At 44.1% G+C, this 26,424-nt stretch overlaps 1 protein-coding gene across 1 annotated transcript; it reads right to left on the bottom strand.

The window, feature by feature from the left end:
* Positions 1 to 59: 59 nt before the first annotated feature.
* FLACC1 (flagellum associated containing coiled-coil domains 1) lies at positions 60 to 25,962 on the bottom strand. Its single transcript, XM_010971923.3, has 15 exons — positions 25,548 to 25,962; positions 23,502 to 23,658; positions 22,930 to 23,004; positions 20,306 to 20,354; positions 18,611 to 18,744; positions 17,458 to 17,551; positions 15,770 to 15,831; positions 14,151 to 14,248; positions 12,032 to 12,084; positions 9,942 to 10,041; positions 8,118 to 8,209; positions 6,013 to 6,075; positions 4,974 to 5,063; positions 4,733 to 4,842; positions 60 to 1,072 (listed from the first exon to the last, which is right to left on the bottom strand). The coding sequence occupies exons 2-15, from the start codon at positions 23,612 to 23,614 to the stop codon at positions 946 to 948; spliced, it is 1,260 nt and encodes a 419-aa protein (XP_010970225.1). The 5' UTR covers positions 23,615 to 23,658; positions 25,548 to 25,962; the 3' UTR covers positions 60 to 945.
* Between the last annotated feature and the right edge of the window lie 462 nt (positions 25,963 to 26,424).

The raw sequence follows: 26,424 nt of genomic DNA, 5'->3' as shown, positions 1-26,424 counted from the left end.
TTGTTTTTGTTTGTTTTGTTTTTGTTTTTTGCTGATGGAATCTTACAGGTAGAAGGCATCGGGATCACAGATGGGTTCTCCTTGAGCCTCCTGACGTTGGCTCACACGGTTGTACTTCTTAAATATCTCTTGTCCATATTTAAAAATTGGGAGATGTCACATAAAAACCAAAATGCTTTTAAAAAAAAAAATCAGAATATCTGACCACATTTAGGCCATGTTCCTGTTTGGCAACAATGGAATGAGTTCACCCAAACCCCATAACCCTTCCCCCACCTTGCAGGCCCCCACCCCATCCTGCCCAATCCCCTCCACTGAAGCTGCTACTAATGACCATTTATCACTGTGCTTGTGTGATTGTGTTTTCTTATGTCCAGCCTACCTCACTTGTTTATGTTGTCTGCCTTGTGGGCATTCGATTTCTGGTGAAGGTAGCAGGAAGTATCAGAAATTCTTCCCAAATCATAGGTTAGGGAACATGACTGAGAGATAGGGGAGTGGGGACACATATAAGAGAGAAAAAGTTTGGGGGAATCAAATGAATAAAGTCTCTTTCTTGCTAGCTAAATGTTCTAGGGAGACAAAAGTGCACCCCAAAATATAGTCAAAATTTAATAAAAGGACATTCTTCAGATCAGTGTCTTCATAATGAAATATGTAAAGGTGGAAGACAAAACAGTACAACGCTGAGAGAAAGCTCAGCTCTAGCTGTAGAGGAAATCACTTTTCAATGAAGAGTCATGAAAGTTTATGTAACTGAGTTGAGAAATCAAACATTCCCAAGCACTCAGAAGAAAAAAAATTGTGAAAAGACACAAGTAGAATCAAGGCAAACCAAGAACTAAATACATCATATGCGTTTCTCCAGAAAATCTCACAGGAGTTCTTAAGCCTACCAAGATGGGGTTCCTACCCTCTCTGGTGGTAGAGATCCAACTTTTCTGCTTATGGTTCTTGTGTTTTGTTGCTAGCATCTTCTAAAGTGTCAGAAATACCGTCCTGCATAGTAATAGAGGTCAACTTCCCAGATCGTTCATCATAAATTTCTTCATTTTTGGCAATTATCCTTTGTCTATAAAAAAAAAAAAGACCAAAAAAAAAAAAAAAAGAGATGTATCTTTATATACTCAAAAGGTTGAAAGAGGGATAGAATATGTGCGGGGACAGAGAAATGTGGTTTCATTCCTTCACTGGGTTAGAGGGGAGTCTCATTCATTGTTTGCAGTGGTTTTGAATTTAGTGAGATATGATAGCTGGATTACCAAATTCCCTCATATGAAGAATTTTCTACTAAATTAACACAACGAATAACTTCCCTTTGTTAAAGTATTGACCAAAATTTATTTTAATGGTTTAAGATGCATCTTCATGTAAGAGTCTAATTTCTGACCTGAAGTTGATTTTCACAGGAACCAAATGCAGCTGCATCTAAGGGTAAACCACTGACACCTAAATCCCTTGTAAAAAAATTAATAAGCAGAAACCTCAATTAAACAGAGTAGGGAGATCAGAAGAGGGGGCACTCTCGTCCCGTGAAGATGGCAGAGCCCAACAGGAAGAAGAAGGACTCCTTTCCTGGTAAGAATTTAGCCAATGGAGAGCCCTGGACTCTTTGTTTACTATAGCTCTCCCCACTTCCTTCTCCCCTCTATAAAAGGGTTCTTCTCCTCTTGCCATAGGGAACTTGCATGTGGCTCACCATGGTTGCAGATCCCCAATTGCAATTCTTTACTGATCCCAAGTAAACCCATCTTTGCTGGAGAAGTCACTGGCAGTCTATTTGTTTTAGGTCACCATTTTGGTGGCTCATATGGGGACCAGAGGAGATCCCAGATAGCTCTGGGGCTGGTGAGCAACAGGTTTGGTGCCCACAATTGAGCCCACTGAGTTCACTGCTGTTCTCGATGACCCGGGAGTTTGAAGGTACATCTTTCCCCTGGATCTGAGTTCATGCCCTCTTTGCATTTGAAGCTCTCCAGGCTTTATTCAGAATCTGTTTAAGGTTTTGTCTTTCTGGTTAAGGCCTGTTCTATGTGTAAATTGATCTCATTTTGAGATTAGACTGTTTCAACTGAAGCTGGCTGAGAAGCTGTCAGTTCATTCCTTTGGGAATAGGAGCTGCTTCACTGAAACTGTCGATTTAGCTGTCGGCTCATTCCTTTGGAATAGGGGCTGTCCTCTGGAAACTGGCTGAAAACCCTCTGGTCTGGCTCATTTTGGATCAGTCTGTTTCTTGAGAACTGGCTGGTATTAGCTTGTAGGCTGTTTGAGTCTCAAGCTGTTTGAATTGAGCTGTTAACTGAGCTATTTAAAAATTATTCATTTACAGAAAAACCTCTGAGAAATGGGACACCAGTTACCTAAATATTTTGTTGGTGCCCCCCTTCCCTGCTTACAGGGACTCCAACAAATTTTATATTTAAAAACTGTGGTCCTTCCACAAGTGCACTTCCAACTAAATGGACTAACCCAACAAAGGCAAGTTAGGATCATAATGGCCATTATGGAGAACTTTTGAAATCCCAAACTTAACTTTCTTAAAACCAAATTGGACCACAGTATCTCAGAAATTTCCAAAACTGAGTGGAATGTTTATTTTGATTGATATTTTGAGGCTTCCGAATGCTATCAGGAGTCTAAAATTGCCTCTCTGCAAAATAAGATTTTGAGGTTCACTGAGGCAAACAAGTGATCAAAGATACACTGGCTCCTGAGGGCCCAGGCTCTTCTTCCTCAGCTCCCTTGTTTCGGGCTTCGCCTCTGGCACCATCTTGAGAGTCTCCCTTGGCTTCCTGTAGGCAGACTCTGCCTCTAGCACCAGCTTCCTCCTTCCCTTCTACGCTGCCTCCACTTCCTCCCTACCCTCAGTTCTGCTGTGCTAATTCCTTCACTGAACTTCCCCTTCTATCTGAAACCCTCCCCACTCCCTTTTCCTCTAAACTTGGCAGAACCTGTCCCTTTAAAATTAAGCCTTCTGAGGATCCAGATCCTTAATTTCTCATACTTCTTGGACTAAAGCTGAACTGCGAGTCACAGTCAAAGATTTTCTCAAAGTAGCCAAAGATCCTCACAGACTTGCTGAGGAATTTACTACCATCATTCAAAGTTACCAACATGGTTTCTCTGACTGATATCAGCTGGTTCCTATGCTTGTTGGTGAGGGCCAGGTTCAGCATTAGATGAAAAGCTAATTAGGAAAATCCTGAAAGGTCTCTAAAATTGCAGTCAGGAGACTGGCCAGCTAACTTATTATATGGCTCAAGCAACCATGAGGCGACTTCACTGAGCAATTCCTAGGGCATTTCCAAAGACGATTGGAACAAAAGTCGGGCTTGCACACAAAGATCTGATGAACCTGTTCATGACTGTTACAATTGACTTCAGATTGTTTTTAAAGAAAAGTTTGGCTTTCCTAAAGAGGTTGATTCCACCCAGGTAGCTTTTAACTCTATGTTTATGAATGAGCTGATCTGGGACGTTTCCCTTCTATAAAAAGAAGCAGGATGGGATGGGAAACTACGTCCACTCAGAAATTTAGTTAATCTGGCAAACCAGCTCTCTCACACTCTAGATGAGTCACCTAGAAGGAAGAATGCCAAAATTCTTCATCTTCAACTCCAGAAGATGAAGTGTCCTCAACAAGACAAGGATGCTCCTACTTCTTCCAAATATTATAAAGAGCCAGGGCATTGGGAAAGAGATTGTTACAAATTTAAGTGCATCAGGCATCTCTAGCCCTTTAACCAGCCTTTCCAACATCCCCCCAATTCTCAATGATGGGACTCTTTCCAATCCTCCCTCTTAATTGGCTTGGAGAAACATTTCTCCAGATTGGGGATGAATCTCTTCCAGTTCTAACTGGCATCGGAGGTACACTCTCAGTGCTCAACCCCATTACTATAAAATAGCCCCTGCCTCAGAGCACTAAAACAGTCAAATAGCAGGGATCCATAATGAACCTCAAGAGGTTCCTGTCTCTGAACCTATTCCTTTTTGTTTGAGTTCTTTGAGATATGGACACCCTTTTCTCCTTAGTTCCTCTGCCCCTACCCATTTATTAAGGTGTAGATTCTTAGAGAAGTATCATGCCAGTTTTTTTTCTCCCAAAAAGAGGGAAATAATTCTAGAATTTGACAGCAGTCATCAAAGCAGCCAACCGAGTGAATTAAGTGACCCTGTGACATCTTTGATTTACTCTGCCTCTCACGGCACTAGAACTGATTCTGGAAACACTGATCATTTGTCTCTGTTGAATCAGCTACCATCCTCCTTAAGGGCACAACCTCCAACTGATATTGGCAAAATTCACAGTGCACCTCTTATCAAGATTCAGATAGACCCCGCAATACCTCTTCCCTATAAGCAAAGAAGCCCTTCAAGGCATAAAGCCCATAGTAGAAGATCATAAGGCTTAAGGTCTTGGATTTTAAAATAATCCTCAGTCATAAAACTGAATAAACTCACAGACTGTCAGGTAAATCTCAAGTGTCATTTTGCACAAAAACTAAGATAGGAAAGGGAGAGGAGCCTAGACACACTCCCAGCACCACTTTGAGTGAACGGACTGCAGTGGGTAACTTCCGTGGCCAGGCTCACAGCGAAGGTCTCCCTCCTGAAAGTGCCCTGACTGCACGAGGGCATACCTAGGTTCATTGTCACCTACTCCTCACCCAACTCCTCTCAATTCCTAAAGATAACTCAGCCTTGTCTTTCTGAGCAGCATCATTCATACCTTAGATGAATGTTTTCTTCGGTCAGGTTCTGTATTGTGTATTTAAACTTTTCTTCAGCTTCAGCAAGCTTGGTCTGGAATGTTTTCTCCAGATTTCCAACCAGAGCTTTCTGAAAGACATGTACATTTGAATAACCATCCTTCCCAAATTAGAGTCATCCAGAGCAGAGCAATATGGCAGAGCTGCACAGAGACCTGGTTCCTCCTTTCAACTTCCGTCCCCACCCCAGCCAGGACTCACCTCTCTCTGGAGTTCCAACTGGGTTTGGTAGAGGGTTGTGTTAAGTGATTCTAGGATAAGAGCTTGAGCGTGCAACTCTTCCTCCATGACCTGTGTAAGAAGAAATCGTTTCAGGACATCGTGATGATGTCTACCTATTTATTCTCTTCTCCGGGGCACCTGGATTAGAATCTAAAGCATCAACTTAAGATACTCCTTCTTCCACACCATTCAGTCACTATGTCCTGTTAATTCTTCCTCCTCTGAATCTCACTTGTATGTATCCTCCAGCCTCACGGTCACTGCCCCAGAGCCAGCCCTCACCAGAGCTCACCTGGGTTGTCACAACAGTCAACAATCATCCATTCATTAAACAAGTATTTCTTAAATATCTAGTATGGATTCCAACTATATGACATTCTGGAAAGGGCAAAACCACAGAGACTGTAAAAAAGACCAGTAGTTGCCAAGAGTTGGGAAGGGAAGCAAGGGATGAATAGGTGGAGGATAGTGGATTTTTAGGGCAGAGAAACTGTTCTATGTGATACTGCAATGAAAGATACATGGCATGATGTATGTGACAAAACCTATGGGATGTATAACACAAAGAGTGAGCCCCAAGCTAAACTATGGACGTCAGTTAAAAATGATGTATCAACATGGGTTGATGAACCATTGCAGTATCATAGGAAAGGTTTGGAGTCAGTGTTCCCAGGCAGCAGTATTGTACATTTCAGAGCTTAAAAGGAAGAATCCAGCATTTTATTATTCAAGGCCCCTTTGTGGTTTGAGCCTCACTAGAAATGGAATGCATTTGAGATCATACAGTATATTGTTCATACATTTGTTCAGATCTGGCTCTAAATAAACAACAATGGCTTTGTTTTTCAGATAGTTCTAAAATCCCTTTTGACTTATTGAATCTAGCAAACTCAACTTTAGGTCTTCCATTTTTTAATTGATTCAGGAAAATTATCATAGATTCCACTTTTTGAGAGTGTATCATTCTAGTAAGATATTTGTAAGATGCTAATTCCACAGGACAAATGAAAAAGCTTACCTCTTTGGTCTTTCTCAGCTCCTCTAATTGCAAGGTGTCCCTTTCATGTTGTTTCAACAGCTCCTAAAAATATTTTTTTGGGGAAAAGATCAACACTAGAGTTCTGGCACTTCTTTCAGAAAATTAAGAAAGCCAGAATAGGATTCAGGAATATAATGTAATATTCACCAGTGTTTAGATGGTGGGTTAATGAAGCACACATTATAAACTAATGACATGACATGCTGAAGTTACATAATGAAAATGTTACTCATGTGCAACCTAAGTGCATTGAGAAATGTTAAAAGAAATCATATTTTCATGAAAGGCTTTTCTTGTTAGTGTATAGATCAAATACTGTTAAATATCCAATTCTCCACAGGCTGAACTTTATATTCAGTGCAACCCCACTCAAAATGCCAGCAGGCTTTTTTGACAAGATAATTCTAAAATTTATATAGAACTACAAATGGTATCAAAGAGCTGAAATAATCTTGAAAAAGCAAAGCTGGAAGATTTTTACTTCCTGATTTCAAGCTGCAATAATGAAAACATTGTATTGTTGACCTAAATATAGACAAACTGTTGAATGGAACAGAATAGAGAGTCCACCCCTTGCCCCCTCAAATACAACAAAGACACCAAGGCAACTGAATAGAGGAGAAAATGGTTTTCAACAAGTCATTCTGGAACAAGGAATATCCATATGGAAAAAGATGACCTATGACCTTTATCTCACTCCATACACAAAAATTATTCAAAATCGATTATAGAATCATAAAAGCTAAAGTTATAAAGCTTTTTAAAAAATACATCTCCATGTCCTTGGAATGGGCAATAATTTCACAGAGTGCACAAAACGCTGTAACCATAAAAGAAAAAAATTGATAACTGATTTTCATCAAAATCAAAAACTTCTACATGTAGCAAGACAGCATGAGCAAAGTGAAAAGGCAAATCACAGGCTGGGAGACAGAATTTGCAACATATCTGTCTGATGAAGAACCTGTCATAGTACAAAAGAACTCCTATGTAGCAATAATAAAAGATGAACAACCCAAGTTCTCTTTAAATAGCAAGACTTGAACCAAAACTTCACAAAAGAAGATGTAAAAATGGTCCAATAAGAAGATGGAAAATTGCCTGACATAATTAGTCATCAGGAAAACTAAAATGGTAATGAAATAGCACCTCATACCCACTGGAATGTCCAAAATTAAAAGGCTGGTAATACTAGTTGTTGATGATTCAGAACAATTGGAATTCTCATACATTTAGGATGCAGGAGTAAAATGGTACAACTACAGTGAAAAATATCTTGGTAATTTCTTGTAAGGTTAAACCCATACCGACCCTAGAGCCCAGTCATAGCACATCTAGGTATATTCCAAAGATAAGTGAAAGCATATATCTACAAAAATAGTTGTACAAGGGTGTTTATAGAAGCTATATTTGTAAAAGCCAAAAAAAAAAAAAAAAAAAAGAAACAACCAAAGCCTCCCAAAACAGAAAAATGGTCAATACATTCTGTGATACTCCTGAAAAGAAATCCTACTGTGCAATAAAAAAGGAAGAAATTACTGGTGTGAATAATGAAGGGATGAATTTCACAGAAAGTATACATTGAGGGAAAAGAAACTGTACACAAAAGAGCATATACTGTATGATTCCATTTACATGAAATTTAAAAACAAGCAAAAGTAATCCATGGCTGTGGGAACCAAAAAAGTGATGAGTTTGTCAAAACTCATCAAACGTGAGTTGTACATGACCAAATTTGCTTTCTTTAGTTTGCAACAATGCCCTTTCTCTTCAGTTATGGTCAAGGATGAGACGGACATTCAGAGACAGTTTCTGGCAGAATAGGGAATTTCAGGTTCTGTGTATATTAGGATTCTATTATTTCTTGTTAATTACAATTTTCATTCCAATAACTCTATGGTAAGACTGTTTAGATAAAGGACAGCAAGACTGACAGTCTACTTGTATATATTTCCCGAGAAGCTGGGAAAGGAGGACTATCCCATAAAGCCAAAAAGCTTGTGTAATTACAGAGGCACACCTGGGAATCGCACGTCCCACCCAGACTGCACATTCAACCACTGATGTGCTTTGGGTTGAGTTACCTCCTTCTCCCGACATAAGTTCTCAAGCATAGCATTTATTTTCTTCTTCTCTTCTTTGGACTCTAACTCAAACTTTTTGGTTATCCTATATTCTGTGGAGGTAAGGAAATCACATATATGTTTAAATGTGGGAAAAACAGATGCAGAAAGACAACCAGAATACTTGAAGATAACAAAAATTCCATACTGGGTCAAACTCAAGGTCCTTTCAGCCTGATGTTTGGCCTCTGATGCCACCTGGAGATGCTTGAGAGTGAGGTGAACATGGCAGTGGTCCCCAATTATATCAGCCATATGGGATTTACCTCTAATGCCTCTGGTTCTTTTTGTGCAGTTTAGGTCAGATCCATTGCTTACTATTTGTCCATTCCCTCTGCTGAAGTAACCCCTATGTTTTCTTATGTATCCTTATCTTAAAATACGGCTCTCGGCTAACGTGACTTTTCCACTAATAAAATTCATTCTGTACGTAGCCTTGGGGTAGAGATAGGCTTCAGTGGAGGGTGAAGGAACCTGCCAGCAGAGCCCCAATTCTAAACAGGAGGAAGGAGGGGTTAGGGGCTCACACAAATTTCTCCTTCCACATCACAGTGCTGGAGATGGATAGGGAGGCAACCCCTGGGCTCACAAGATTATGTCTGGACTGAGCTACATCATGAGCAGCTAAAGTCTGGTCTTCCAAACTAAGTTTGTAGCAACTTAATGTAGACTTTGGCAACATGGGATGAGTGTTGTAGGAGTAGCTGGGAGTCTAGGGGAGGAGCCAGGCTGCTCTACACCAGGATTCCAGGTAAAGCCTCAAACAGGAGCAGCTCCATGTTCCATTGCCCACCCTTGACTCCAGGGTCTTCATGTTCCCTTCTGGTAGTCCAGAGTGGGAATGGCCTTGAAGATGAAATTTCCCAGGGAGTACCTGCATTTACATGAGTAATTTGTTAAAATCAACTAACTCTGATCTGAATTGGGTTGGTTGAGGATGTGGGAATAGGTTTACATAGCCCCACGTCTACCTCAACTGGTCCTCTAAGTCAGGGAGCAGAGTCTCCATAAATTTCTCCCTCTTTTTTCCATTTATGAAGAAGCAGGGTGGGTAGGAGGCTCTCCTGTTGAGCATTCTGGATGATCCATGCTCTTTGCTAAGTGTTGGAAATATTAAAAATATATGGCAATATATGAATGTATCAAATCAACATGTTGTACACTTTACATGTATACAATCTTACATGTCAACTATATCTCAATTAAAATATATATTATATATGAAACTTGGCTCCCTTAGAGTAGGGCATGGGAATATAGAGACTCTCAGTATAATGAATTGTGTTGTCCTTCCCCCAACAAGTGAATATTTGAAACAAATTCAAGAGCTATTTCTCCTGGAACTTTGAGGTCACCTGTATTCAGATAACAAGTCTGCACTCCTACATATGTCCCCAAGCTTGTTCCAGCCACCAGTGAGTTCTAGAAGGTGCGGCTTAGGTCCTCAGGGGGCTCACTTCGCTATACTCACTCTGGAGGCTTATTAGAAATTCAGATGCCTGGATCCTACCCTAAACCTACTGAGGTCTCAGAAGCGAGGCCCAGTATCTGCCGATATAACATGCTTCTCAGGTCATTCTGATGCTCACCAAGGCTGAGACCCCAGAAAAGACTCCACCCTTGTTGCACTGTCTTGAAGACTCCAGACACCCTCCATTCAGGAGTCCAGCCATGCGGCTTATCACCCATAGTGACTCCAAGGCTGCCTTCTTCAAGCTGAGACCGAACTTAATGCCAGGTTTTTTGTGCACCTGTCATCAAGAAGTCCAAAGTTCCTGTACTCACTTTGCCATAGCAGGATCTTTTCCCTCTCCAGCTTCTCATCCTTCTCCCATTCTGCCTTCTTCTTTGACCACTTGTCCTCCAGCTCATCATAAATGCTGTCCTGTGGAGGCGCAAAGTACCATGAGGAAAAGCATCCTGAAAGGCTGCACCCCTGCCTTCCAGACCCGAGGCTCAGCTTTATAGCTTCCCTCAGCTGGGACACTTGCCAGGGGTCCCCATATGGTGACTGGTGGGAGTCAATTCCAGCCCAACCCACCCGCGAGCCTGTGGAACCTAAAGATCACAGGCAAACTCTGCCTGGTGTTTGCCCCCCTGGAACTGGGCTTCCTTTGCAGACAGGCAGCGTTCCCCATGCTGCAGATTCACATGGCAGCTCCCTCTGAAACAGGAATCACTCATCATAGCACGGGAGGAAACACGGGAAATGACTAGTTTTTAATTTTTTTTGAATAATTATACCCACTATATTTTCTTTCAAGTCATTGATGAAAGTGTTTTATGGAACAATGCCAAGTCAAACTTCTGGTTCACTCCACTAGAAGTGATTCTTAAGTTGATATTGAGCAATTAATTAGCACTCTGTTAGGTTTATATGTGCAAGAAATGCCCTTAATTGTGCTTCCACTTGGTCTGCATTTTCTTATTTTTGTACCATGAAATTTCTTACCAAATGCTTTGTCAAAATACCGTATATATTTATATATTTATATACTGTCTCTAGTAATTCTACCTAGTCATTAATTTGAACACTTAGAAAAGAATGGGACGTTTTTCCGAGGGTTCATTTTTCTTCAGCAGACCTAACTCCCTCTGTGGTTAGGGTTAAATAAGCCTAACCTGATGGTAGTCCCATTGGTTGGCTCAGACCTCATGAGACGGGGACATCAGGAGGGGAAGTCTCAGGGCCCGGAGGCTGCCAGGAAGGTCTCAGGACCCTGACCCTACTTCCTTCTCAGGTTAGCAGCAGGCTTCACACAGTGCCTGGGCGCCAGTGCTCATCTGTAATTGTGGCCATTTAGGTAGAGGTTCTCATCCTTTTCAAGATTGGTGGGCAGGTCAGTTTCCATAGAGCTCACCGTCTCTGGAGAGGCCCAGGTTGAAGCGAACACAAAGTAATTTGTTAAAATCACAAATTAAACCTAGGAAATTGGGGCAGCTCACCCGCTCGTCAATCAATGCTTCTCTTAGGCTCTGCTCTGTGATGTTTTCCCTGAGTATATCAAGGTGCATCTTGAAAAATGAGTTTTGAATAAAAGCTCAAAACTGAAACTGTGAGTGGTAAATAGAATTTCAGAGGTGGTGCTGGTGCCTAACTTGGTTTCCTCCTTTGATGGGTGATCAACTGTCCTTGTTTGCCTGGGACTATGTTGTTTCCCTGGGACTCCAGATTGTCAATGTGAAGTCCCTGGCAAACCAGGACCAGTTGGTCACCACAGGAAGGGGGCTTGCTGTCCCAGCGCTCCCCTCGTCCACTTCCTGTCTCCCACTCTCTCACCCGCTAGGAGGAAACCATGCCCTAGCTTTGGTTCCCTGGGCTTCCATCAAGTTAGCTGATTAAATGAATGGGCTATGTTCTGAGATGGCTAGGGCACCTCACTCTCTGCTTGTGGGAGCAGCACAGAGTGATAGTCTTTTTTGATGACAATTTGGCCAGATTCATCAAAGGCCTTAAAAATGTTTATTTGCTTTGACTCAGTACTCCACTAAAATCAAAGATGTTACAAAGCAACATTAACAGTGGTTGTTACCACAGGGGTGATTATAGTTCATTCTTTTTGTTGTTGCTGCTTTTGGTTTTTGAATTTCCATTAAAAAAAAATGAGCAGTTATTACTTTTATAATCACAAACATATTTTTCAATGGGCTTTTTTAGGGTCCAGGTGACCATCTTGTCCTGCACAGACCCCATGTCAGTCCCCAGGTTCACTCTTCTCCCTGGGTGCACTGAGTGCCACTTAGGTTCAAGGATGCTGGGAATTTCAGGAAATTATTTTCTGGGCAAGAGGTCTAGATGCATCTCTGCGTCATCAGCCAGGAATGAGCCTTGCTTCTCTTACTCTCATAATTCACCACGGAGCTCTGAATCTCACCTGATATACATGAAACATGTTCTTCAAGTACTTATATTCCTTTCCCATCTCCTCTGGACAAAAGGAAAACAACAAGGTCATCATTATTCCCCAGAAATGCAAGTTTTCAAGCTCCAATGTGAGCTTTCCCGCACACCTTCTCCACCTCAAACTCCTCCCCTATGTGGTGAAACTATGGTGTGCCTCCACAATCACTCCAGAAGCTTATTAGAAATTCAGATGCCTGGACCCCACCCTAAACCTACTGAGGTCTGAGAGGTGAGGCCCAGAACCTGCCGATAATATTCTTCTCAGGTGATCCTGATGCACACCAAGGAGGCTGAGAACGAATCCCTGGGGGCAAACCTATATTTGAGGGAAAAAGAGAAGCAAAACCTTGGAGGATGTACCTACTTCTCTCTTTTTTAAATAACATTTCCTAGTGTGAATTGGTTTTGAAAACAATATATGTTCTCTTTAGAGAACTGGAAAACCAGCAAGGTACAAATACCGTCTTTTAAAAATATAAGAGAAAAGAAAGGGAGAAGGTTATAGAATTTCTCCTTCTCCCCGTGGAGATTAGTCTATACACTCAGAATTCTGAAAGATACACACTTTGCCCTTCCCAAGGGCAGCACTATTTATGGGATAAATCACGCACACCACCCTTATGGTTTATAAGGCCATACAAATCACAGTGTGTCAGTTATGAGACAGGAGGGAAGAGGGCAGGACACAGCCATTAAAAGAATGACACAGCATTTAGCACCAGGATGGTGGAAAAGCCAATTCCCAACAGTCCCTGAGGCCCAAGATGGCGGGAGATTCGCCCTCCAGTGGGCCTTGAGCTACGTTATACACATTGTAATGTACTAGCATGGTGAATGACACACAAGCACCTTGACACAACCATGAAAGGTCAAAGAGAGGGGCGGTGGCCCAATTCTTGGGAATCCCTGCCCCTTCCCCAAAGTAGTTCGAATAATCCTCTCACTTGTTAGCATATGAAAATTAGCAACTAGCGGTCTCTCTGTTGCCTTCCAACACGGCCTGCTCTCTGTCTATGGAGTGTGTGTCCACCTTTACTTTAAGCAACCACCCCCTCCCCAGCCCCCGGGTACATCTCTCTAAATAAATCTACTTTTACTCAACTGTGGCTCACTGTTTTTTTTTTTTTAGCATATGTCAGTGTTTATTCCTTTTATGGCTAAACAATGTTCCACTGTAGGCATATACTGCATTTTATTTATCCATCCATCAGCTGATGAATTTAGGTTGATTTCACCTTATGACTATGAATAATACTGCTATCAATATTCATGTACAAGTTTTTGTGTGGACATATGTTTAATTTCTCTTGGGTATACACCTAGGAGTAGAATTGCTAGATCATGTGGTAACTCTATGTTTAAACATTTGAGGAACTACCAGATTATTTTACAAAGTGGTTCCACAATTTTTCACTCCCACAGAAATGTTTGAGAGTTTTGATTTCTCCACATTCTTGCTATCATTTGTGATTGTCTGTTTTTTGGTTATAGCCATCCAATTGTGTAAGAAATAATACCTCATTCTGATCACTCTTGAATTCTCTCCTGCATAAAGCCAAGGACCCTCACTTGATGGGGGGCACATCCCAGGGACTCAACTCATCCCAGACCTGGGACACGGCCGTCCTCTGGAGCTCCCCCCGCTCCCACTTTTTCCTGTATCAGAATTTAATGAAACACCATCACTCTACAGGTGAGGAAACTTGCTAAAATGCAACAGTATTACATTTGTAGAACTTTTAAATATACTTCAAAAAGTGCCCTCACACTCTTATCACTCTGACAAAGGCAGGTATTATTGTCTTCGATTCCCAGATGGGGAAACTGAGGCTCAAGGAGATGGAGGGACTTCCTCAGATTCCGACATTTGGCTGCAAGCCTTTCCTTTCTGGGAGTAGGGAGGACTTTGGTTGACATAGTTCGCCTTTTTTTCAGTTTCATTCTCAACCACTCCCTCTTCCTGGGCTTTAGAAGGAAACCTCAAAAGCCTAGCCAGAGTCCACCTGTGGCTGTGGGAATTCCTGGCCCTAGACCCACATGGTCAGCCTCTGCCCCTTCACCAGGGTCATTCTCCCATGTCCCAAGCGTACCGAGTTTATCCTTGGCAGCCAGCTTCTCTGCTTTCAAGGCTGCTTTGTAATTTTCCTCCAGCTCACTGAGCTGTGCTGCGTGAGCCTCCTCAAGCTCCCTGTGGAATCCCAGGAGAAGGCTACAGTCACCAGTGGAAGGTTCACCTGATCCCACCTCTTCTCCCTCACACGGGAAGCTGGTGGGCAGGCTGCGTGGCTCTCACTTCTTCCACATTCACCTGGCATCCATCCAGAAAAGGGTGAGAAGACCCCTGGTTTCACTATCCACCATTCTGAATGGAGCTGGCAGGGGCCACAGACTCCCTCCAACAGCACAGTCTTTGCATATAGTGCTCTTGGAAAACTGTGGGCTGCAGTGGCACCCAGGATAATTTTAGAGTCCAGGGTCCCTCCAGCCTCCATTCCAGGAGGCAAAAGATGGCAGTGTTCAAAAAGAGTGTTAAAATAAAAGGTTATATGAACTATCAAGCCAGGAAAAGACATGGAAGAACCTTAAATACATATTAATAAGTGTAAGAAGTTAGTCTGAAAAGGATACAGGCTGTATGATTCCAACTATATGACATTCTGGAAAAAGCACAGCTATGGAGACAGTCAAAAGATCAGTGGCTGCCAGGGATCAGTAGGGAGGGAGGGAGGGAGGACTAGGCAGAGCCCAGAGGATTTTTAGCACAGTACAACTATTCTGTATGACATCATAATGGCGGATACACGTCACTAAACATTTGTCAAAATTCATAGAATGTACAGTGCCAAGAGTGAACCTTTACGTAAACTGTGGACTTCGGGGGATAAAGGTGTATCAGCGTTAAGTTTACTGATTGTAACAGATGCCCTGGGCTGGTGTGGGATGTCAGTGATGATGTAGGTGGTGCAGGTGTGGGGTGAGGGGTATGTAGGAATTCTCTGTACTTGACTCTATTTTACTGTGAACCTAAAATTGCTTTAAAAAAAGTCATTTAATACAGTAAATAAGTTAATTAATTTTTAAAAAATTTAAAAAGCAAGTCTGTGACAACCAGGAGGACTTCTCTCCAGCAGGACTGCTGAGGCTGCTCCGGTGCCCAGCAAGGGTGTGGAAGGGAACTTCGTGGGTTTCCTCACTCACACCGACACACTCACACCTCCTTCTCTCCCCCTTGGTTTGTCTCTGCAGCCCTGGCTCCTGCCCCTCCCATACCTTCTTCCCATTTTCCCCAGGCCCTGACCTAGCAGCCAGGGACAGGAGAGGTGAGAAGAGGAAGAGAATGAGGAAGAGGAGCAGGGTAGGGAGAGACTGGGCTGAGAACAACATTTACCACAGAAATCTCGTAGAGAACCAAAAACTGGCCCTTCTCAGCATTCAGCCGAAAGGGAGATTATAATTGAAATGAAATAATTGGATGGGAAAGTGCAAAACCAAGAATAATCTTCTCTGTGCTAGATTTCAGTGGCCTCACATCAAACCATTCTGCTCTCCAAAGAATGTCTCTCACCTCCCCTCCCCTTGCCACGCACCTCCCTTTGGCACCTCCTGAAATCCCAGTGAGCTGAAATCCTGCTGGGATGCAGGAGCCTTAGGGCTTCCAGCACACAGGGACACACTTCCAGCACACACTGGCATATGCCAGAAAGCATACCTCTTCTTGCTTTCAAAGTTCTGCTGCATCTCAGCACAGTGGAGATCCCTTTCATTAGCGAGCTGGAAAGGAGGCCAGCATTAATGAGAGAGCACTGGGGACCCCACTTCCCCTCCAACCTGCACCTTCTGAGAAGCCTTCTCCATTCATGGGGCGCCCCACTCCCCACGCCCCTCCTGTCTGTGTTCTGCAGTGTCATCGTTACTGACAGAGCAGAACAATTCTTGCCTTGCTCTATGTTGTCTGGTACATAATCAATTCATAATGTTGGTGCATGGAAAGCATCCCTTGCATTGTTTTGTGGGCAGGTCTGGTCTCTTTGGCTGACTGTAGTCTCTTTGTAAGATCACGGCCTTTGGCTTCTTGGATACATAATTCAATTGAGCAAACATTAATTGTGCAAAAGGCTTGAAATGGAAGAGTCAAAGAGGCCTAAGACTCAGACTCTGCCTTCACTGAACTTACAACCCAGTGTTAATAAATCCTCATTGGCAGAATGGCCACGTTCCAGCAGATGGGATATGCTCATTCCCAGCGGCCCTCCCTTCTAACTCGTCGGATCCTCTGGCCAGTGTCTCAGGAAGAACGGACACTTCCAGCTGAGACAAGGGTTCAGGGCTTGTCCTTGTCCCTCTCTGACTACACAGTGGCAGCCAGCACTCCTCCCTTCCCCAGGGTCACATGACACTTTGGGGTGTTCACAGGTGGGAGAATTTTAAAGATCACACTCTGAGGTCCCTCCATGGAAGTAATCTAAATATGTCTTCAGCAGGGCGGAGGCTTCAGTGAGTCTAAGTGTGTGTTTTGTCCAATAACCCACCACTGATGAGTTGAGTGATCTCATGCAGTTTAACTTCCTGAGCCTCCATTTCCTCTCTGTAGAAGGAGGCTATAAACCTGGCAGGGTTTTCAGATAAATACAGTAACGAATCACCAGTAGGGAAGGTCTCAGTGTGAGTCACATGCTAGGTCACCGCAGGATTCAGACACACTGGGGAAGTCAACCTTCAAACGTGAGTTTCAATAAAAGCAGGCAAGGGCGGGGGGTGGGGTAGGGAGGGGACTTGAGCATCTCCGGTTTATCACTCCAGCCCGTGCCACCAGGCACCTCTGCTTGGAGTGAGGAAGAAGAAACCATGATAAAACAGATGGTAAAATCTAAAAGAAGTGTCACCCACATCCCAGGGAAACACAGAGTGCAAACTGAAATCAGTAGATTCTGAAGAGGGGATTCGGGCAGTTAAAACAGCAATGGGGAGTAGGTACTGGAGGCTTCTGGGCAGCTTTTGAGCAAAATTGGAAGTATTGGTCATGCTGGTGCCATTAGCAAGAGCCTCAGCAATGTCTGAAATTTAATGCAGCACAAAGACCACAGCAGGCCCCCCTGGAAATGGCTGGCGCCCCAAGTGTGGGGCAGACAGTGGTACTGAACATGCCGGAGGCGCCCCGAGGACTCCCGGAGCTGAGTTAGGCCTCGAGGAGGGACTTGAGTTCTTGAAGTTACGGATGAGGATGGAGTCAGAGAGCTACTCCTGGGTGACCATGGTCTGATCTTCACACCTGTCCCCTGGACAACCTGGTTCCCATGACTGAGTGCGTGGCCTCTTGCCGGGAACCCAGTGGGTGATCTGAAACTACTGGTCTCTCTCCTTCTTATAGAGATGCCGGCCAAATCGAGTATCACTCACCAATTTTTGGGCAGCATGATGGTCTCTGTTCATTTGTTCTATTATCACTGTCAGTTCTGAGATTTGTTCTTCTAGGTCCGCAACGATATCCGTCCTAGGGACGAGTAATCTATCACCCACACAGCTCCCATGCCTGGCCAGGCAGGCCCCTCCCTGAGCAAGGCTTTGCTCTGCACCTGCTCCGTCATCCTGGGGGTGGGGGTGGAGGGGGAGAAGGAATTTGGCAGTAGGGTGGTTGAGCCTCAGAGGCAGCCCTTTTGGGTAAGCTCGCCAGAGTGAGCAGGGGTGGTTTGGTGACCCACTGAAGAGAAGGGAGAGAGGACTATGTCAGGAACCTATTAGGCTTTGATCTTGACTCGGTAAAGACAGTTGAAATGGAGGATTAGGAAATGAGGTCAAGGAGTAGGATTGATGCTGACAGTGAATCCGAAACAAGGAAGGGGCCAGGAATGGGTCGAAGAGGTTGATTCAAGAGTGTGGCTTTCAGAGTAGACTACGGATTTTTGTGTTTCTGGGTCTGAAGCCTCTGTGACATCTGGAGTAAACAAGGGGCAGGGCAGCAGAGATGAGGTCCTTGATCCAAGAGGGTGAGAAAACAAGAGAGAGGATGTTGGAGGAGGTGGGGAAAGAGAAGATACAAAAGAGAGATTTAGGAGGTAGAATGAGACGGCTGTGGGGACCGACTTTACATAGCCCCGGAGGATGGAGAGAGTGGGGCTGGAATGACCGAGGGGATGGCCATGCGTGGCCGGGTGGAGTCAGGCAGGAATCCTCTGTCTCTCAGAGGCATAGATTGAGTGGCATCTTTGGACATAACAAAGAAGAGATGCAGACTCGGGCCTCCCAGAAATTCCGACTTTCTTCTTAGTTCTCACTTCCAAATGCAGACTATTTTATAAATATTTTATCTATTCATCCCCTCCAGGAACAACTACTTTCCTTTAGTATGAGTTACACCACCCCAATTGTTTTACAGCTCAGCTGACTGACTGGTCCGTCATCCTGACTCCAATGGGCTTGGAGCCAAGAGGTGGGTGGGGAGAGGAGCCAGCGCAGGGTGGAGCAGGGAAGGGACACGGTGGGCTGGCCCTCAGCCAAGACAGGGCAGGCGGGGCTGGGTCTGAGGAGCTAGACGTGGGTCCAAGGGCATTACCTGGACATTTTGACTTTGTCCATGTTCTCTGATTCCGATTGCTTTTTCCGATCAAACATCTCGTCTCCCAGGCTGACAGAAATCTGCTCCCTATTCCGAAGGAGTGTGTAGCCAGGAGACACGTTGAAAACTTCCTGAGCATGAAGGTGGGAGGTCAGGTAACATTGCAGACTTGGGTGCTGAGGCTGCTCCAGTCTCCTGCTAGTGCCCTACTCACATCTCAAAAACAGGCCCATAAGGCGGGATTCCAGGGCCCAAGGCCCTGCGCCCTCCCCAGTTACCACTCGCTCTCCTTCCTCCCCCAGGTTTCTCTCCTGAAATCCACTTGCAGGACTCAGCTGGCTCTTGTGTGTCACCACAGGCCTCTCAAAGGCAACAAATGCAAAGCCCATCCATTGACCCCCACTCCCCGCTCTGCCTCTGAGCCCGGTCCTCCTCTGTGCTCTCCTTCGTGGCCAAGGGCCAGGAGGCGGCCCCACAGTGTGGAAGTTGCTCAAGGTTTAGAATAGATGGGCCTGCGTTTGAATCCTGGCTCTGCCGCCAACCATAGTTATTCAACATCTCCGTGCCTTAGTTTCTTTGTCAGAGAATGAGTATAATAACTCTTCCTCAAAGGGCTTTTGTGAGGAAAAACCAAAATAACATGAGAAACTGCCTAGCTAAGTTGCAAATAAAACAAAACAACCCCAAAAACATTTTAGTCAGTTCCTTCTGCATCCCACATTAGATACCAAGTCATTCATCTGGGCAGGGCTGCCAGGCAGCACAGGCCAGGATGAGACTGGCGTCCAGAGCTGTTCAGGACACTCCGCAGCACCCTGGACCCGTCATTGTTCTCCGAACTGTAGCTCAGCCCCATCCTCCCTTCTCCCGCACCCCTGCCCCTGACACGGCCCCAGGCCGCGGTCATCTCTCTCCTTGGCTCTGGTGATCCCCTCCCCGCCGGCCTCTCCTCCTTCAGTCTGGCTCCCCTCAAGTTCACCATCCTCTCCACCTGGAGGGCTAGTGTATCTTTGTTGTTTTCTTTCCCTGACCATTAAGGGACTAAGTGATCCTTGTTTAAGGGAGGTAAGTTGGGGGCAGGGACAGAGGAGGCAAAAGGAAAATAGATAAAAGCAGAAAGTAGTAAAATAATATCCCACCAGAGGGTGTTTTTTTTGTTTTTTGTTTTCTAAAATGTCTTACCTAGTCCTGTGCCTGTGTCCGACCCCGAAAGGCTCCCAGGCACCAAAAAGATTAGATCCAAACTCCCGGACAGGTGTCAAGATTTTTCTGGCCTTGGTCCCCATCTCTTTATACAGCACCTTCCTGTCCCTTCTCCTCTCAGGTGCCCCGATGGTCCCTCCCCCAGCGTTGTGAGTTCCCAAGTGCAGCAGAGGGTTTCCCACATTGGGGCAGGAGCTATACCCAGGCCTGGACTGATGGTCACCATCTGGTTTCCTTGGGACACTCTCCTCATCCTACACAAGGCGGTAGGGGGTGGTAATTAAATGCTGTCTCTGGGGTCTGATGGAGCCGACCTCAAGTCCTGGTTCTGCCACTTACCAGATGCATGTTAAATTGAATAATTAACAACTCTTCCTCATAGGATCATTGCACAGATTCAATGAGGTAAGTATGTGTAAAAGTCCATGCCTGCATACAGTGGGTCTCAATAAATGTTAGTCCCACTGCCTTCATCCTGTTTTTACTCACATAAGGTAATTTACTGCTCTCCTCTTGTTTTCTTAAATAGATTTTCATTCTGCAAGAGAAAAGCATGATCAGAAAGCAACCAGAGAGCAAAGAAAAGCTCCAAGCTTGGAAGCTGTACCCAGCTCTTGCCACTCATCGGTAACAAGTGACATTACCCGGACAGTCTCTGAGGTCCCTTTCAGCTCTCAAAATGTTCTACTTCAGGAAATAGGGACTATGTAAAGGTCCAGGGAACATTGGTACACAGATTGTGATGAAATGGTGGGTAGTAAAAAAGTGGGAAATTGACTCATCACCAGTCTAATTGTAGAACCATTGCTAAAACAGGGGCCGAGAGATTTGGCGTGAAGATCCCAAGTGCCCTCCTATGAGCGCAGTGCATAATCTTCAATGCACACGTTTTCAGTGACATCTATGTTGTCTGCACAACTGCCTTTCTCCATGTTTGCACCAGAAGTTGGTGTTCTGGGACTCTGAAAATGCCAGTTAAATGAATTCAGGATAAGCAAAGTGTTACTATTCTGAGATCTGGTGTTAACCCTGATTATAATTAATTTTCGTTTTCAAGTACAGAAACATGAGCACAATATTGGGTACACAAATGTCACAGGAGTATTTATAAGGGAGCTTAGCTGGGACGTGGGAAGAGTTGAGTCAGAGAAACTAGCTTCTTCTGATGTGGTGGCAAGAAATGCAAGTTGGATCGTGTTACTCTTCCCAGAAGCCTCTGATGGCTTCCTGTCCATTATGGGCTAAACTGTGTGCTACCCCAAATTCAAACATTGAAGCCCTAACCCCTGCTATCTCAGAATGGAACTGCATTTGGAGGTACAACCTTTAAAGAGGCGACTAAGTTAAAATGAGGCTATTAGGGTGGGCATTAATCCCAGTTTACTGGTGTCCTTGCAAGAGAGATCAGGACACACAGAGAAGCCCAAGAATGTGCACGCGCAAAGGAAAGACCATGAGAGGAGGCAGCAAGCTGGCTGCTATCTGCAAGCCAAGGGGAGAGTCCTCACCAGAAACCAACCCTGCCAGCACCTTGATCTTGGACTTCCAGCTTCCAGAACTGTGCTGTGAGACAATACATCTCTGTTGCTTAAGCCGCTCAGTCTGTGGTTTTGTGTTGTGGTGGCCCTAGCAGCAAATACACCATCCCTTTCAGAGTAAAAGCCAAAGTCGTCGTTACAGAGGCCAGCACACTTCACTGTAAGCGTTTCCTACTATTGCTACTACACATTACTACAAGTTTAATGGCTTAAAACCACACCAACTTGTTATAGTTCTGGAGGTCAAAGTCTGAAATGGGCTAAAATTAAAGTGCTGGCAGGGTTGTGTTCCTCCTGAAGGCTCTGCAGGAGAATCTGGTTCCTTGCCTTTTCCAGCTCCTAGAAGCTGCCCTGTTCCTCGTGGCCTCATCCTCTGTCTTCAAAGCCAACAGCAGCACCACTCCAACCTCTGCTTCTATGGTCATGTCTCCTCCCACAGTGACTTCCTCCTTCACAGGTAAGGACCTTTACGCCTACATTACGGCCACCTGGATAACCCACGATAATCTGTTCAGTTTAAGGTCAGCTGATCAGCAACATGATTCCATCTGCAGTCTTAATCCCCCCTTAGCAAGTAACAGAACTTAGTTACAGTTTCCAGGGATTAGGTTGTGGGCCTCTTCAGGGGGCTTGTTATTCTGCCAACTACCTTCAGCATCTCTGCTGCTTCTCTGAGCTCATTCCCACCACTCTCCTCACTTCCTCCACTCCCCTGACACACATGGGCCTCTGCTTTCCATGAAAAAATCAGGCATGCCAAGCAAGTTCCCACTCAGGTCCTCTGCACTTGCTGTTCCCTTTGTCAGGAATGCTTGCCCCAGGTTTCAGCGTGACTCCTGCTGTCTCTTTACACAGGGATCACCCTGACATCTCTGTGTAAAATAGCAACCCCACCCTCACCATCCTCTTTTCCCCATACCTGCATTATTTTTCCGCATAGGGTTTGGGGACCTTGGATGGATGAATGTGTTTATGGTTATCTCCCTGCCTCTGCCCACTGGAATGCAAGTCCAGGAGAGCAGAGACTCTGCCGTGCTCACTGCTGTCCCCCTGCCCCTGACTCAAGGTCTAGCAAATAATAAGTGCTCAATAAACACTTTACAAATAAATAGAATACAACGATTCATGCAAAGGCCTAAAATTAAGTCACACTTCTAAGCTTACAAATATGGATAAAGAATTTAAGGGGTGAGTAAAAACAGAGCTGCAATCTACAGAAAACCTTAGATATAGTAAAGTAATCAGGAAAAGAGAGAGTCAGCACCATAAATCCATGGGAGACTCTTTGCCTAGGATGTGAATGGGGCATGTGCCCTTCTAGGGCAGCACAGGGGTATCCGGGCTCTTCTGCTAAGAGCTCCTTTGAAGCGACTTTGAAAGCTGTGGGGACAGAGGGCCACAGAACCCATGTGTAGGATTTGAGGTTTGGGGGAAATCTCAGTGGGTTCTGGCCATTCTCTGACATCCCTGGCAACAGTAAGCTCCAGTCAGGAAAGGCTGGGAAGGCCAAGAAGGGAGATTATTTTATTCACAGAACTTGAACCACCCCTGCCCCCTGGATGTAAAAATACTTACTTTGGGGTGACAACAGGTTTCTTTAGGGGTTGGACATAATTTTGTTTTTTTGAAGCTGGAGGAAGAGGAGTTAGCCTGAAAGTGAAAAATAAATAATGAGGGAGAGAAACTTGGAAATTCAGAAACCTGGTTTAGCACTCCCAGAAAAGGTAGATCTCACAGTGATCCCAAATTGGAATACATGGTCTGACAATGGGAATCTTTAAAATCAGGATGGTCTTGAGGAACCTCAGGCCAAAGGCTTTGACACCTGCTCATGGTCCCGGGGGTTCCTGGGCTCTCAGTATGGATCGTTCCCCACTCCCCCATTCCCAAAGCTCTTCGTCCCCTGTGGAGGGGCAGCTGCCACGGGCCCTTTCCCTGCTGCACTAACGCTGAGACTCCTTCGCTGAAAAGGACACTCAGCTCAGACAGGACACTGCACTCAGGCAAGAGTGCAGCTGGGGAAAGCTGGGCTTTCTGGCCCTCTTGGGATTTTGAGAAGTTGACTGCTTTGGAAATCTTGTGAGAGAAACAAAGCTGCAAGTGGAGCCTGAGCTCCCAGGTCCTACTCTGCCCCAGAGGATCCTCACTTGGGCTTCGCTGGGGAGGTCCTGCTTGGTGGCTGAGGGGTCTTGATTAGCTTCCGTGGTCCCAAGTTCCAGGGGTCCCAGCAGGTGCAGTAGACGAGAGGGTTGGGGTACATGGCAGATCAGGGGTGCTCTTGGCTGCTGGGTCAGGAGGCCTTCGCTGAAATGGGAAAACATCATACAGAGTCAGAGCAACAATACTTAGCTTGGGAAGGACCCAGGGAAGGCCCAAGGCACAGGTGGCAGACTCTGGAAGCTGTCGAGGTGGTACAGGGTCTTGACTATGCAGAGAATATCACCTTACCCCTTGCTGCCCTGTAGACTTGACTTGAAAGCACTTTAACCTTTGACATAGTTGGGTGCTTACTGTGAACCAGGTCCACATCAGGGATCAGTTATTGTTATGCCAATTTTACAGAAAGTTCTATGCAAGACCTGTTATCAGGCTTTCTCTTCACTTCAGAGACAGCTAGTATGGAAGAGCAAGTGCTTAGGAGTCAGACAGACTTGTGTTTGTCCCCAACTTTGCAACTTGCTACCTCGGTGACCTCTCTGAGCCTCAGTATCCTCATGTGAATTTTGCTTACAGAAGTTTTATTTCTAAATTTGTAGGACAATAGATTTATTTTTGTGTCTGTGTTAAATTGAAATATGCTATTGTAAAGAAAATCAAAATAGAGAAAAACTTAAAGAAGTAAAAATTATCCAAAGTACTAACATCTAGAGATGAACACTGAAAATATTTTGGTTAATGTCTTCTAGAATTCTCTCTAGTCTAAAGAAACAGATTTATATAATTTTCCACAAACCAGAACAAACTCCACTTACATTCTAGATATGCTTTTTTCAACAATGTCATGAGCTTCTTTTAATGTCAATAACTATATATATGTCATCATTTTTAAACTTAAGTTTACTGTGGAGTACAAAAGTAGAGAAAAGAGTACATTGAACTCCATCACCTAGCTTCAGTGATTAATGATCTGTGTCTAGTCTCATTCCTCTATACTCAGCCCACTCCTCTAACACTAGATTATTTTAAAGAAAATTTAAAGCAAATCTATAATTTTAATTATACTTCAGGCAAATTTTTAAAACAAGTCTGAGAGTTATTTCTATATATATATCATCCATGATTGTGTAAATTTCTATGAATGTACTCATTTACATTTTTAGCCTGTTTTGTATTTATGAACATTCAGTTGTTTCTTTTTTTTCCCTAATATAAACAATGACTTGATTTTTTTTTTTTTTTTTTTTTTTTTTTTTTTTTTTGCCCTTAAAAGCTAAAGTCGTCTTCTTCCAAACACCTATGGGGATGAAACTCAAAATATTTAACAACCGGGAAGACAAATCTATTGAATAATCAGAATAGTCATGGGCTACGGGCTGGAACCTGGAGGACCCTTCTCCGGTCCCCATGCCAGACATTAACCCCTTACTTGCTGAATCCTGAGTAGGTCTGGGAGTGCCAGAGGAGGTGTTGGGGCACCAGGATGTCACGTGAGGAGGGCATTTGAAGAGTTTGGACAATGTGTATGCACAATCAGTATGGCACTATTTCAGTATCCGTGCATATGAGCTAAACATTGGCCCTCTACCTCCAGGACTCTTCCAAGAGGAAAATACTGTTAACAGCCTTTTGGGTATGCTTCTAGAAATATTCTATAATCTTTAAAATTTTTTACACAAATGAGGGCAATATTTTACACACTACACCATGCCTTGCTCTTTTTATGTAACAGATTATCTAATAGATATTTCCATATCAGCATAGATAGATCCACTGTATTCACAGTGGCTTGACAGGCTTCGTATGGTTTTAGGAATATAGGTGTGTGTGTGTATGTGTGTGATTTAGAATTCTTTTTCCTTATCCTTTTTCTTTCCTTCATCTCTTCTGGATGACTTTACCTGAAGCTCAGTGGACTGAATGTGCCAACTGGTGATCCTTTAGTCACCAGTGAGCCAGCTGAGCCTCCAGCAAGGTTACTGATTAGCATTAACCAGAAGAAAAAAATATATAAAACATCTTTCCAAAGAGCTTACCTTGGACTGCCCAAAGACTTGTTTTTCCCATGTGGCTCCTCTCCAAGTTGGGAGTCTTAAAGACACCGCAAGGTTACAGAGAAGCTGTGTCGCATCAACACAAAGTCCGAATTCATTTTAGGTCAAATCCAGAGGTTCCAGAACTTGGAACTTTAGTGGTCATTCCAAGTGATTGAAATGCCAGAGCAGAAAATCCACAGTATGTGTGGTGCAGAGAGACAGGCTTCCAGTGCATCCAGTCAAAGGCCTTTTACAAAGGCTGACCTGGCATGAGTAAGAATTTCCCTCCTAAAGTCGATCTGGTTTGAGTCTTCCAATATTGCAATGAACGTCAAGCTAGAGGAGAAATTCCCCCTCCATTCAGACTCTTGATTTGGACCTTGAGTTGTGAGGTTTGTCCTTGGAAGATGGCAGGGGAAGGTTTGTTTCTTTTATTGCTATGGAAACAGAATGGTAGCACCTCATTGGCTCAGGCACTATGCTCTTTACAAGAGAAGGCTGGGGAAGCAGCCATTAAGAAATTCTCCAAGATGTGAGACAAGATACATTTAAGATATACTTTCAGAGGAAACAGAATTTAAGAGCACTACTAGGCTTAACTGGCTGTGGCAGTAGTTGCCAGACAGGATCTGTGATGGATTTTAAGTTCCTCTGTCATTTGCTCACAGAAACCTCAAAGTCTAAAGTGGGCACTCTTCTTGAATTTCAGGCTTTGAAATCTCTAAGAGTACAAATCTCCCAGAGCAGGAGTCTTGTTCAGTCATCAAGGAGCTCAGATTTTATTTTTTCTAAATAAAGCTGCTTTTCCTCATTCTAGAAAAAAAAAACTTTCTTATTAAAGATAAGTGGCTTTCATTTTTACTTTGCTGCATGTCAC

Source organism: Camelus bactrianus, chromosome 5, assembly GCF_048773025.1.
Source record: "Camelus bactrianus isolate YW-2024 breed Bactrian camel chromosome 5, ASM4877302v1, whole genome shotgun sequence".
Classification (NCBI taxonomy): Eukaryota; Metazoa; Chordata; class Mammalia; order Artiodactyla; family Camelidae; genus Camelus; species Camelus bactrianus.
This window is presented reverse-complemented; position numbering and strand designations above follow the sequence as displayed.